This window comes from Schistocerca nitens, chromosome 5 (assembly GCF_023898315.1).
Source record: "Schistocerca nitens isolate TAMUIC-IGC-003100 chromosome 5, iqSchNite1.1, whole genome shotgun sequence".
Lineage (NCBI taxonomy): Eukaryota > Metazoa > Arthropoda > Insecta > Orthoptera > Acrididae > Schistocerca > Schistocerca nitens.
This window is the reverse complement of record NC_064618.1, coordinates 128,602,044-128,614,825: the sequence shown is the minus strand read 5'-3', so window position 1 is coordinate 128,614,825 and position 12,782 is coordinate 128,602,044. Positions and strand designations below refer to the sequence as shown.

General features: G+C 42.3%; 1 protein-coding gene across 3 annotated transcripts in view; it reads right to left on the bottom strand.

Moving 5' to 3' along the window:
- LOC126259967 (serine/arginine repetitive matrix protein 2-like) overlaps window positions 1–12,782 on the bottom strand; it is a 400,597-nt gene that overhangs the window by 145,602 nt on the left and 242,213 nt on the right. For all 3 annotated transcript variants that reach the window (XR_007546580.1, XR_007546579.1, XM_049957081.1), the window contains exon 6: window positions 370–507. Coding sequence is in view for 1 of the 3 variants with exons in the window: in XM_049957081.1 (XP_049813038.1) it covers window positions 370–507 (138 nt within the window). In the remaining 2 variants the exon portion in view is untranslated. The remainder of the gene's footprint in view (window positions 1–369; window positions 508–12,782) is intronic.

Here is a 12,782-nt window from a genome sequence, read left to right as displayed (position 1 = left end):
ACTGATTTATAATTCTTTCTTTTCTCAGTTAATTTTTTGGAAAAAGTATAGTATTGTTTGTTCCTATAGGACCAATGACAATTTGGTCATTAGTGAGCACAAACTTCGTTTCTCTCAATTAGGTTGCATTTTTACTTTCTTGTTTACACAATATTGCATTTTTGTACCATGTGTAGCCACTTACAAACTCTATTTGTGGAGGCAACTGTACACTGTGTAAAACCACAGAGACTAACAACACAGTCCATACAGAGGGAGGTGACAAGAGACAAGAGAGGCATCATGAAATGCACAATTTCTGAACTGCTAACTACTGTGGTGCCCTGCTGCATTAACTCTTGTGTTGCACTTCAACCACCTAAAGCTTACATCTCTCTGTGCTCGCTCTGCTTCCCCCAACCGACCCCCCTCGAAGCTGTTGCCGAGTTGAGGACTATCGCTGCTGATGGTGGTGCCAGTAGCGATGGTGCTGTCACTGCTGATGATGGTGCTCTTTTCATTCTGAACCTGTAACAAAAAATTGGCCAGGTGCAAGTAGGACCAATGCGGTGAGGCATCTGTACAAACTTAATTATGTATACAGACAGTTCATCCATCCAAGAAAATGAGAATATCAATGATTTTTGCCAGTTATCGACATTGGTACTGGTAAGATATCGGTCCCAGGAATTCCGAGACTTTAGAGAGTGTTTCAATTTCATAAGGAGAAATCAAAAAGTTTCTGTCTCAGGGCAATCCTGAAGTCTATATACAACACAGTGCAATTCCAATGCAGGTATACAAGCACCAACATGTAGGCAAGGGATTATTGTGGAATTCATGTCTTTTCAACATGTGTGTGGTAAATGCGGAAATGTTAACTGTGGCGACATTTTTACCAAGTGAGTCCAAATGGGACCAACATGTCCTTTTTGTCCTTCAGCAGTTAAGAAATAATAACATATTTCTTAACTGCTGAAGGACAAAAAGGAGACATTGAGAATGAATAATGTGCAATTAATGCAAAACATAAAGCTAACTGTGACAAGGGGTGCTGCTGCTTCACGATAATGCTCGTCCCCATATCGCAACTATCATAACACAGAAGTTACGCCAACTCAAGTCAGAGACAGCCAAGCACCCATCCTACAGTCCTAATCTTTCCCCATGCGATTATTACACAATTGGCTCCTTAAAAAAGGCCTTTAAGGGTCGACGATCAGTGCTGGATGAGGATGTGCAGCAAGCAGTAATGGACTTCTTCAAGCAGCAAGACATGGTATTATACTGAACATGTATCTTCAACCTGATGCGTCAGTGGAATGATTGCCACAATGCTCACGGCACTTCTACATAATTGGTATACTGATACTGCACAGTATGGCCTTCGAATGGAAACTTTTTGATCACCCCTTCTGAGTTTGATGATGGATAACAAATGAAAAAGGAATCTTTTTGTGGTGGAATTAGAAATTAGCGATTTTCTGATTTTTTCCTTTACTTGTTCTATTAAACCTTGTTTCTTTCCAAATTTCATGATTCTAGGTTAACAGGAAGTGCCCTAGAGGTTTTAATGAGTGAGTTTGCAAGTATCAAAATTTCAAACTTTGCTGCAACATAAATGGCAGATCACTTGATAGCAATGACTTACAAGCTTCTGTTTTTCACACAGCAAATAGACCATATACCTTAGTATGTGGCATTAATTTCAACTCGATATATTCCTGAGAAAAAGGACAGACAGACAGAAAGAGAGAGAGAGGGAGGGGGGGGGGGGGTAGATGGACAAAAAAGTAACCCTATAAGAATTCAGTTTTTTTACCAACTGAGGTATGGAATCTTAAAAAAAGGATACAAACATACCAATTACAGGACACAGCTAGCAAGACCAGCAGAAAAACTGCCATCTGCTTAAATTTTGATTGAAAGTTGGTTTCAAGAATCTACAGTTTGTAGAACAGAAAATGTGACCAGTAAATGCCATTCCTTTTTCTACAAAAAATCTGGCTAGAGACAAGTAATCTACTCTGGACCATCGTTTTTAATTTAGTAATGCAGCATTTGCAATATGCAAATATAGACACACCAATATTAATTAAACATACTGAGATCCCATAGTATATGTGCCACAATTCTACAGAGACCATAGGTATGAATTAATAATGGAAGGTGAAGACAGAATGGCATGACAACTTTACGCCAAATATCATGGTAACTGTTATCAACAGCAAACCAAAAGAGATTACACACATTCAGCATCTGGCAAAATCTCTAATTAAGTATATTAAGTTACCAAAACCATATACTGCGTGCATTTACTGAAATAAGAAATAGCTCTATTAACAACTAGTTTCAATGCAGAATTGGAATCTTATCAAACGCTGGTATGCAAATAACGAAGAAGGTATATGGAACCAGGTGCTCGAAAACCATGTTGGTCATTAATCAGCGCAATATAAAAAATAGTTGCTTGCACAGATTTTATAGTAAAAACTGTCTTAGTCTATGATGATACTATACTTTTGTCATTGATTTACACAACAATCTAAAACTGCCTAAATGACATAATGCTGCCTAACTCAGTAATAATAATACTGTGGCAACCGTTTACGACTTGTAGTTAGCATCATTAGCAAGAAGACCAGTTTATCAAGGTTTTATTCCCAAACTAATAAGTGGCAATCTCTTTTGCTGGGAAATAGTCATCTTCAAAATGTGGCTCAAGAAATTTAAAAGTCAATAATAATATAATTACATTAGGTCATACGAAATCTGGTGCTCACATGGATCATGTGTTATTTACAGTAAACGATGCTTCTCATAAGATAACCAAGGAGGACTACATTGTGATATTTGGCAATTCATCTGATGTCAAACACGACAAAGGTTTGTAGTCTGTTAACGCCTTAAGAACAGGTCTATACCAACTGAAGCATAACGTAACTGTTCCTTGCATTTCCCACATGCATGAATTGATTCTCATGTATTAACAAGGTATTAACATGATTCTCATGTATTGACAAGGCATCAAGAGTTAGAAATTACCATTATTCAGAAATATACAACATTAATTTCTTCATGTGTGGGTCCACAGATTCAATGCAACTTCTAAATGAGGAAACTATGTTAAAGACCACCAGAGACTGCCAATTTTAATATGCAAAATGTGTTTATTCCACCATGTATGTGTATCAAAGGCCAGTTTCGGCCTTTGGTCATTTTCAAATATCTGCGAATACAATATATAAAAATAAATAAAAAGTAAACAGGTTAGACACATTCATGAACATCATGATGCTTACATATTATAATTGTTTCAAGAATGAGGTTCGCAGGAGAGCTTCTGTAAAGTTTGGTAGGTAGGAGACGAGGTATTGGCAGAAGTAAAGCTGTGAGGACGGGGTGTGAGACATGCTTGGGTAGCTCAGATGGTAGAGCAATTGTCCACGAAAGGCAAAGGTCCCGAGTTCGAGTCTCGGTCCGGCACACAGTTTTAATCTATCAGGAAGTTTCATTATAATTGTTGTTAAATTACTTACATAATACTGGTGATGTGTGTGACATTTAAAACCTGTATCTATCCCCATAGCACAAAACAGGTTTTTAATGTGACTGACACACACACACACACACACACACACACACACACACACACACACCACCACCACCACCACCACCACCACCACCACCAATGCTACGTGATACCAGTAATGTGATTATACACAATGTGCAACAAAGGCACCTTGCATAATAAACCTGACAGCCTGCACTGGTTTTTAAAATGGTTTCATCATTTTGAAATACATCTTAACTGACGTGGAAACACAAATTTAATTACCTTAATTTGTAAAAATGCAGACAGCTGTAAGTGCCTATAATAGTCAACATGTTTGTGCAAATGGCTTGTTAAAACTCAAGAAAATATTAAGAAACGCCATGGTTATGTACATGCTGCCTTGGGCAGATGGCTAGTGAAAAAACAAGTGTAAAACGTATTATAGGTGCCACTCTCAATCCATCAATCAACAGCTCTTTTTTAAAGTAAAGTGTGTAACCAATTATAGCAAGCAAAATTTGGAAATTGTTCATCAAAGCTTTACATGCCAAGATGGTAATCTCAACAAAATCTGAGTAAATGTGCATGACCAAAGAAGGTACAGATTGTGCCCATTTTCTGTTTTGTAGTGAGCATTATGTTACTATCAGTATGTCATAAATAATTATAACTTTGCAACTTCATTTTAAAGGAAAACTTAAGAAAAGGTGGTGTTGCTATCTATGCCAAGAACAATATCGCCTGTAATTTCACCATTTTTTGCCTAGCATAACATTTTCAATTTTGTGCCACAGAATCGTGTGTAAATAATTCTTGTTTACAGATTGTAAAAATTTGCAGAACACTATCAGAAAGTGTTGTGACAGTGCCACGACATTTAAAAGTGCCGCTACGTCAGTACGCGAACACGGCGATAGAGGCGCTCCGCAGCTCGGCCGAGCGCGGGAGCGCCACCTGGCTATGAACGGCGCCGGCCGCATGTCACGGCACGGCAGTCGAATGACAGATACGGAGTTAGTAGTATGTAACCCGCTAGTGTTTCTACTTGTGCATATCCACACAAATTATTAGTGATTAAAGGTTATAACATATTGGCGACGAGGTCGGATATTTTTTTTCCTGCGTTGTGGACTTGGGTGTTCGTGTCGGGGCAGACATGGAACAGCTTATGCAAGCGCTCATTGAACAACAAACACAGCTGACGGCTGCTATTCAGGCGTTGTCGACGTTGCTTACTCATCGTCTGTCTTCCTCTTCTCCGCCTCCGTTCCCTCCTTACGACGAGGCCGCTGAAGACTGGGAGGATTATGAGAAACGTTTGCGGCAACACTTCTTGGCTTTCGGCGTTGTCGACGCTCCTATGTGTAAGTCGTTATTTCTCCCTTGGATTTCCCCACGGATCTATCAGCTGCTATCTCAGTTAGCCCCTCTGCGGGAACCTGCCTCTCTGTCCTTCCAAGAAATGTGTGAATTATTGTCTAACTATTACCGAAAAAACACCCACGTCGTTGCCGCCCGCGTGGCGTTCTACCGGTGTCGTAAACAGCCCCATCAATCTTACCGGGCTTGGGCGGCGGAATTACACGGTCTGAGTAGGAAATGTCAGTTTGTCACGGACACTCATCATGAGTCTTATGCTGATTCAATGGTTCGGGACGCTATTCTACGGCTTGCTCCTGATAAAGAAGTTCGGCAACGTGCCTTACAACTGCCAAACCCGTCGTTGTCGGAAGTTCTCAGCATCGCTCAATCTTTTGAAGTGTCTCACGCTGCTGGTGCACAAATAGACGCGTGGTGTGATGTGGGCGCTGTACAGACCGCTTTCGACGCGGACAATTTGCCTGTTTCACAGGGGAACGACGATGTAGCGGCGGTTCACTCGCGTCAATAACGTCGCGTGGGGCCCCCACGCTCGCAGCGAAAACAGCAACCACAGAAGCAGGTTCGTTCCGCATTTCCTTCTTGTCCACGTTGTTTCGTACAGCATGACAGGGCCGCGTGTCCAAAACGTTGGGCCACGTGTAATTCCTGTAGGAAAAAAGGCCACATTGCTTCTGTGTGTCAGTCCCCTAAAGCTCCTGTCGACGAAGACGAGGCATTGGACATGGATGTTAACTGTGTGCTTTCTCAAACAAATAAGTTGTTTGTTACTGTTCATGTTCTGGATAAAGACATTCGCATGCAAGTGGACACGGGCTCTGCAGTAACTCTCATTAATTCTCGCACGTATTTGGAGTTGGGCTCCCCTCCCTTGTCTCCCGTTTCGCGAAATCTGCGAACTTATAATAAGCAGAAAATTCCTATCGTTGGCCAGTTTGATGCTTCCACTGCCTACAAGTCTGTTGTTAGGCCCCTCACGTTTTATGTGGTGGATCATGCGGGAACGGAAAACCTGTTTGGTTATGATGCTTTCCTGTTGTTCGGGTTCTCCAGTGATGATGATGTGCACCTCATATCTGAGGATATTCCGTATCAACAACTGGATGGATTGTGTTCTGAATTCTCGTCCGTGTTCTCTGCTGGTCTGGGTCGGGCCAGGGATTTTGAAGCCCACATTACTCTTAAACCTACAGCTCGCCCTAAGTTTTTCCGGGCACGCCCTATTCCGATGGCGTTGCGTGCGCCTGTCAAGGCTGAGATCGACAGGTTAACAGCTTCAGGGATTCTCCTTCCTGATACCTCCAGCGAATGGGCATCGACCATCGTGGTGGTTTCTAAACCAAATGGGAGTCAGCGATTGTGCGGTGATTTTAAAGCCACTGTCAACGCTCAGAGCCTCATTGACACTTATCCTCTTCCCCATCCTGAGGAGTTATTTGCCAAGCTTGCTGGGGGCCAGTTCTTTTCCAAACTTGACTTATCGGAGGTGTACCATCAGTTGCCATTGGATGCGTCTTCCAAGGAATTTCTCGTCATCAACACTCCTTGTGGGTTGTATCAGTACCAGCTGTTACCATTTGGCGTCGCTAGCGTGCCAGCCATTTTTCAGCGGTTTTTGGAACAGCTCACGGCTTCCGTTCCCGGCTGCATCAACTACCTGGATGACATTGTTGTCACGGGGGCCTCCACTGAGGAGCACCTTCGCAATTTGCGTTCACTGTTTCGGGTCCTGCATTCAGCTGGGTTGAAGTGCAATCTGGACAAGTCACAGTTTTTCCAACCCTCCATTGTGTATCTTGGTTTCCACTTGTCCCGTGAGGGTATACGTCCTCTCCGACAGCACGTTGCGGCCATTACCGCTCTACCCCGGCCGTCTACAGTCAAAGAACTTCAGGCGTTTCTCGGCAAGGTTGCTTATTATCACACATTCATTCCATCCGCGGCGGCAGTGGCTCATCCTTTGCATCAGCTGTTACGCAAAAACGTTCCTTTCTGTTGGTCCGACGAGTGTGAGCAGGCTTTTGTCCGCCTGAAGGCTCATTTGCAGTCGGCGCCTTGTCTTGCCACATTCCGTCTGGGTCAGCACTTGGTTCTGGCGACTGACGCGTCACAGTATGGCCTAGGGGCTGTTCTCGCCCATCGGTATGAGGATGGGTCGGAACGACCCATCGCCTACGCTTCCAAGACCCTCAACGATGCTCAACGGCGTTACTCTCAAATCGAAAAGGAGACGCTCGCTATCGTTTATGCTCTAAAAAAGTTCAGCGTTTTTTTTTGTATGGTTCTAAGTTTCACCTCATCACCGACCACAAGCTGCTGGTCTCTCTGTTCAGCCCCTCGGCGTCGCTTCCGGATAAGGCAGCTCACCGCCTGCAACATTGGGCCTTATACTTGTCTCGTTTTCACTATGAGATTCACTATTGCCCCACAGCCCAGCATGTCAACGCTGACGCGTTGTCGCGATTGCCGATGGGCCCCGACCTGGTTTTCGATCGAGATGAACTACTCTGTTTCCACATTGATGAGGAAGAACGTCGTGCGGTCGAGGGTTTTCCACTTACAGGTTCGCAGGTCGCGTCGGCTACTGCGCGGAACCCGGTCCTGCGTCAGGTGATCGGTTTTGTTCAACGGGGTTGGCCGGACAGGGCCAAGGGCCGGGCATCGGATCCCCTTCGCAACTACCATGCCTTGCACCTTCGTCTGTCTGTTCGTGAGGGTGTTGTTCTTCTGGCCACGGATGGCGCATCTCCACGGGTCGTGGTGCCAGCCTCTCTTCGCAAAGCTGTTCTCAAACTATTGCATGAAGGCCATTGGGGGATTTCTCGGACTAAGTCCCTGGCCCACAGGCACGTTTATTGGCCCGGTATTGATTTGGACATCGCCCACATGGTCGCTGCGTGTGATCGGTGTGTTCAACAACTGGCTGCACCTCGTACTATGCCCTCTCCGTGGCCTGATCCGGCGCAGCCGTGGGAACGGGTGCACGCTGACTTTGCCGGCCCCTTCCTCGGCACTTATTGGCTACTGTTGATTGACGCCTTCTCGAAGTTTCCGTTTGTCGTTCGATGTCCGTCGCCCACCACTGCAGCAACGACGCTGGCTTTGTCCAAAATCTTTGCGCTAGAAGGTCTTCCATCCACGATTGTCACGGACAATGGCCCTCAGTTCTCTTCGCAGGCCTTCCGTGATTTTTGTACTGGACAAGGGATTCATCATGTTACAGCACCGCCCTTCCATCCGCAATCGAATGGGGAGGTTGAGCGCTTTGTTCGCACTTTCAAAAGCCAAATGAAAAAATTCCTTAGTGATTTATCCACAGATGACGCTCTGTTGCAATTTCTGAGTTCTTATCGCTTCACGCCTCTGGGTGATCGCAGCCCTGCTGAACTCTTGCATGGCCGCCAACCGCACACTCTACTGCACCTGCTTCACCCTGTCAGGCCTTGTACTGTGTCCCCTAGTGCGGGAAAATACCCGGTGGGCGCCGACGTGTGGGTACGGGGGTATGGATCTTACCCTAAATGGATTCCAGGGGTGGTCCAGGCTCTTCGCGCCCGCCGGCTTTGTGAAATACGTACAGACGACGGCATGGTTGTTCGCCATTACGACCAGATGCGCCCACGAGTGGTGGCCACGCCGGTGCCACCGCCCCTTCTTTCGTCTCCACCAGCCTGAGAAGCCAGTCCTGTCGCTGCTGCCAATCTTCCGGGCGTGTTGCTGCCGCCGGCGTCGCTACCGCTTCCGGGTACGCCGGAACCGGCCCCAGTCGCGACGCCGCCTTCTCCGAGACCCATCTCGCTGGAGCACACCCCCAGGTCCACGACACCTATGGCTGCTGCTCCGGAGTTTTCACCCATCATCTCGTCCAGGAGGCACGTTCCACGCGCATGCTTCCGTCCTGGACATTTTCGACCATACTCTCGTGTTTCTCCAAGGGATCTTCTCGGGGCCTCCCAAGAGGCCATGGATGTCTCCGCACTGTCCGTGTCTCCAAGGAAGTGAGTTTTTTTTTTTCACGGGGGGAAAAGTGTTGTGACAGTGCCACGACATTTAAAAGTGCCGCTACGTCAGTACGCGAACACAGCGATAGAGGCGTTCCGCAGCTCGGCCGAGCGCGGGAGTGCCACCTGCCTATGAACGGCGCCGGCCGCATGTCACGGCACGGCAGTCGAATGACAGATACGGAGTTAGTAGTATGTAACCCGCTAGTGTTTCTACTTGTGCATATCCACGCAAATTATTAGTGATTAAAGGTTATAACAGAAAGTTTTAGTCTATTTTTGGAAAACTGTCTAGTAGAGTACATGTTTAAACATGAAACAAACCTAATACTTAGGGACTTCAACATTCAGACACACACTTTGTGGCACATAAGATCTGCAAAATTTGATGATCACATGTAAAAATGTTTCTCCGGTCAATTTCCACACTAGAATAACTTCCCATTGTAGTGCACTACTTAACAATACATTTACGGACCCGACAAAAATAAATAACATTACTGTTAACCATGTTCTGAACAGTCTCTCAAATCATGATGGACATATATGCACTAAAAATGACAAAAGTATTAGTGATAACCTGACTGAATCCCATTAGATAAGAGGTGGAACAATAAATGAGGGACCCATTCATAGCATTAAATCATTTCACCAGTAAGTAGATTGGAGACCAGTGTGTGGCAAAGATAATGTAAATTCCAAGTATTTGTTCAATCATGAAGAGTTACTAATATTTGAAAATATTTTTTATAAATAGGATTTATAGAGCTCAAGCCAAAAAGTCCACCAATAAATCATGGATCATCATTGGTACATAGACTTCTTGCAAAATATAGTGACATCAATATGGAAAGGATAGCGCAACCTACCAACTGTTGCATCCAAGTCGGTTGCAAGTGTTATAGTGGGTAAAGTTGCTGTGGAAAAAAAGCTACAGTTGTGTTGCGAGAAAGAGTGTGTAGTAATGATGACAGTAAAATATCAAAGCTTAATGAGCATATAGTAGGCTCACATAAGTGTTGTGATTAATGGGAAAAGCACTAAAAAGTTTGTGTGTGTGTGTGTGTGTGTGTGTGTGTGTGTGAGAGAGAGAGAGAGAGAGAGAGAGAGAGAGAGAGAGAGAGAGAGAGAGCGCTAGGTTTTCTGGACATAAATTGCCATCATATTTTGCCAAACACGTCTCAGCTGTAGAGAAATATTCCTATGTCCGATCTTCAACTGGGAATAATAATTCATGCACAGACAAAAGTGAATTTCGTAAAAGTAACAACGATGTGGATGTGAATGTCAATCAAAATATGAAGCAGCAATCAATAAAAAAAAAAAAAAGGTGGCATGTCTTACTGACATTCATGGCAGAAAATTAACGGATATCTTGCAGGACATTAGTAACGACCTTCAAGGGAATAGTGTTATCAAACCTGGTGCTGTAATGGAAAATGTTGTTGGTGTAAACTTTCAAAAGATCATGCTGCAACAAAATGATTTCGTTGTGAGCATTATTGGTACAAACGATGAAGCAAAGAACAAGTCAGAAGCTTGTCTAATATCTCTACACAACTTTTTAAAAATCAGTGAATCTAAAAATACTATATGGGCCCTGTAGGCATGACTTAATTCACAGCTCTGACATAAATAAAGAAACCAGAAAAGCAAACATAGACATCGGGAAGCTATGCTGCCAGTATGCAAACTGTGATGCAGTAAAAGTACATCATTTGAGCAGAAACCTTCACACTAGGCATATAACACAACTCAACTACGAAGGGAACGAATTTTTGTGCAAACAGAATACATGAGGTAATTAAACATAGACTACAACCGATTAAAACACCCGATGTCAAATGTCATGTTTTCAACAACAAAAATGGAGTTCCTGTTTTTGGGGATGCTTAGAAGGGCAAATGTGTTCTTGTGTCTGATGCCGAGCTTAGTGTAAAGATTTTTTACCTGTTTCAATATGTAAAAATACTCCTCTGAATAATTTTGTGCACTAAACAAAGGTGACATGTTATTTCATATTCTAAATTGTTATAACAATCCTACAGAATCAAAAACTGTAAATATCGTATTTATTATCAAAAAATTCAGTCTGCAAGAAAGAAATGTTTGGAATTAGAAGTCTTCTGCTCAACTGTTATTCATAATGTAGGTCTCATCTGTCTCACTGAGGATGAAGAGTTAACTGATTATTCGTAAGTTACCAAATTTAACAACTGCCAGTAGCTATACTCTGTTGTGTAAAAAGTGTTAGGTGTTGTCTAATCCTTCTCAAAAATGGGGTTAAATTCTGTAAATTTAACAAACCCAGTCACTTTACTGACGAGAAACACTTTGAATACTGTGTGCTTGAACTTATTCATAATAAAATAATCATTAAAATTGTGTATACAGATCACCAGACAGCATTTTGTCAAAGGTTTTAAGAGAACCTGGAATGTATTAAGAATGTGCACAGTTCAAAAGGAAACAAAATCATCTTATGTGGCAACTTAAATGTTCTTATGTGGCAACTTAAATGTTCATTTCTCCACTGTTTCATTAAATTCAATACGTAAGCAACATCATCATGGCTACATTTGACACACAAAATATTGAGAGTAAGCCTACCAGAATAACTGCTACCTCCAGTAGCACTATTGATGCAGTATTTGTTAATAATTCTTTCACTCCTTTATTAAATGTTGAAAATATTTCAAAGAGCTAGTCTGATCACCAAGGGATCTTAATAAAATTGGAGCTGCCCTACTGTATCACCTCTGACAGGCCAAAAGTTAAATACAGGCTTTTAATTAAGTTCCCAAAATGTCAGAACTGTTTAAATTAATGATGTATCATGACTCCTGGAATAATGTATTCAGAGAGGATGATACTAATATGAAAGCAAATATATTTCTTGACACAGCGGCCCATTATTTTAATATTGCATTTCTGCTTAACAGACTAGTAACTCATAGTACACATAAATCAGTGTATAAAAACGAAACTATATGTGGAAAGCAATTATCCCAGTTTTCAAATATTTCATAAAAAATACAAAAAGATAATTAGACAAGTTATAAGTAAGGTTAAGAAAATGGCAAATAATAATTACACAAAAAAATCAGAATGTCACTAACGCAACTTGGGATGTTGTTAGAAGCACCCTTGGAACTATGGGTTTTAAGAAGGTCCATTTCATCTAATACAAAATGGAATTAAATGTGAGATGCGCAAAGGAGGTAAGTGAAACTCTTAACAAGCACTTCTCAAGAATTTCTTCTAATCTTGCATCACAGATTACTTCACCTGCATTGTCTTTTCTCACCAAGTTTATAAAATCAGGCACATCATGTTTCTAACATCAGTAACTCAAGATAAGGTGCTGAATATTATTAGTAAAAGTAGCAACTCACATTCATCTAGTACTGATGGCATGTCTGATTTTTTGTTGAAAGTATTGTTCTAGTAATAATAATTCCACTTTGAGATGTAATTAACAGTTCTTTAATTACAGGCTGTTTCCCACATGTTTCCAAAATTGGTGCAGTTATTCCTTTGTTTAAGAAAGGAAGCATAAATGATGTCAACAATTATCGAACAATCTCTCTTCTTTTTGCCATACCGAAGATCCTAGGAAAAGGAGTGCATTCTCATGAAATTCCATTCCATGATAAATATTGCCTACTCACAGTATGAAAGTTTGATTTTCACATGAAAGGTGTAAATGAAGCTATATTTTCTTTTACTGATCAAGTTTTGTGAAATTCCTGATTTCCAGACAAGTTTTAACAGTTTTCCCTGACAAATTTTGAGATCTCAAGTGTAAGTAAGGACATAAATTGACAAAAAAATGTAAGGACTTCCGTATTTCTAAACATGTGAGC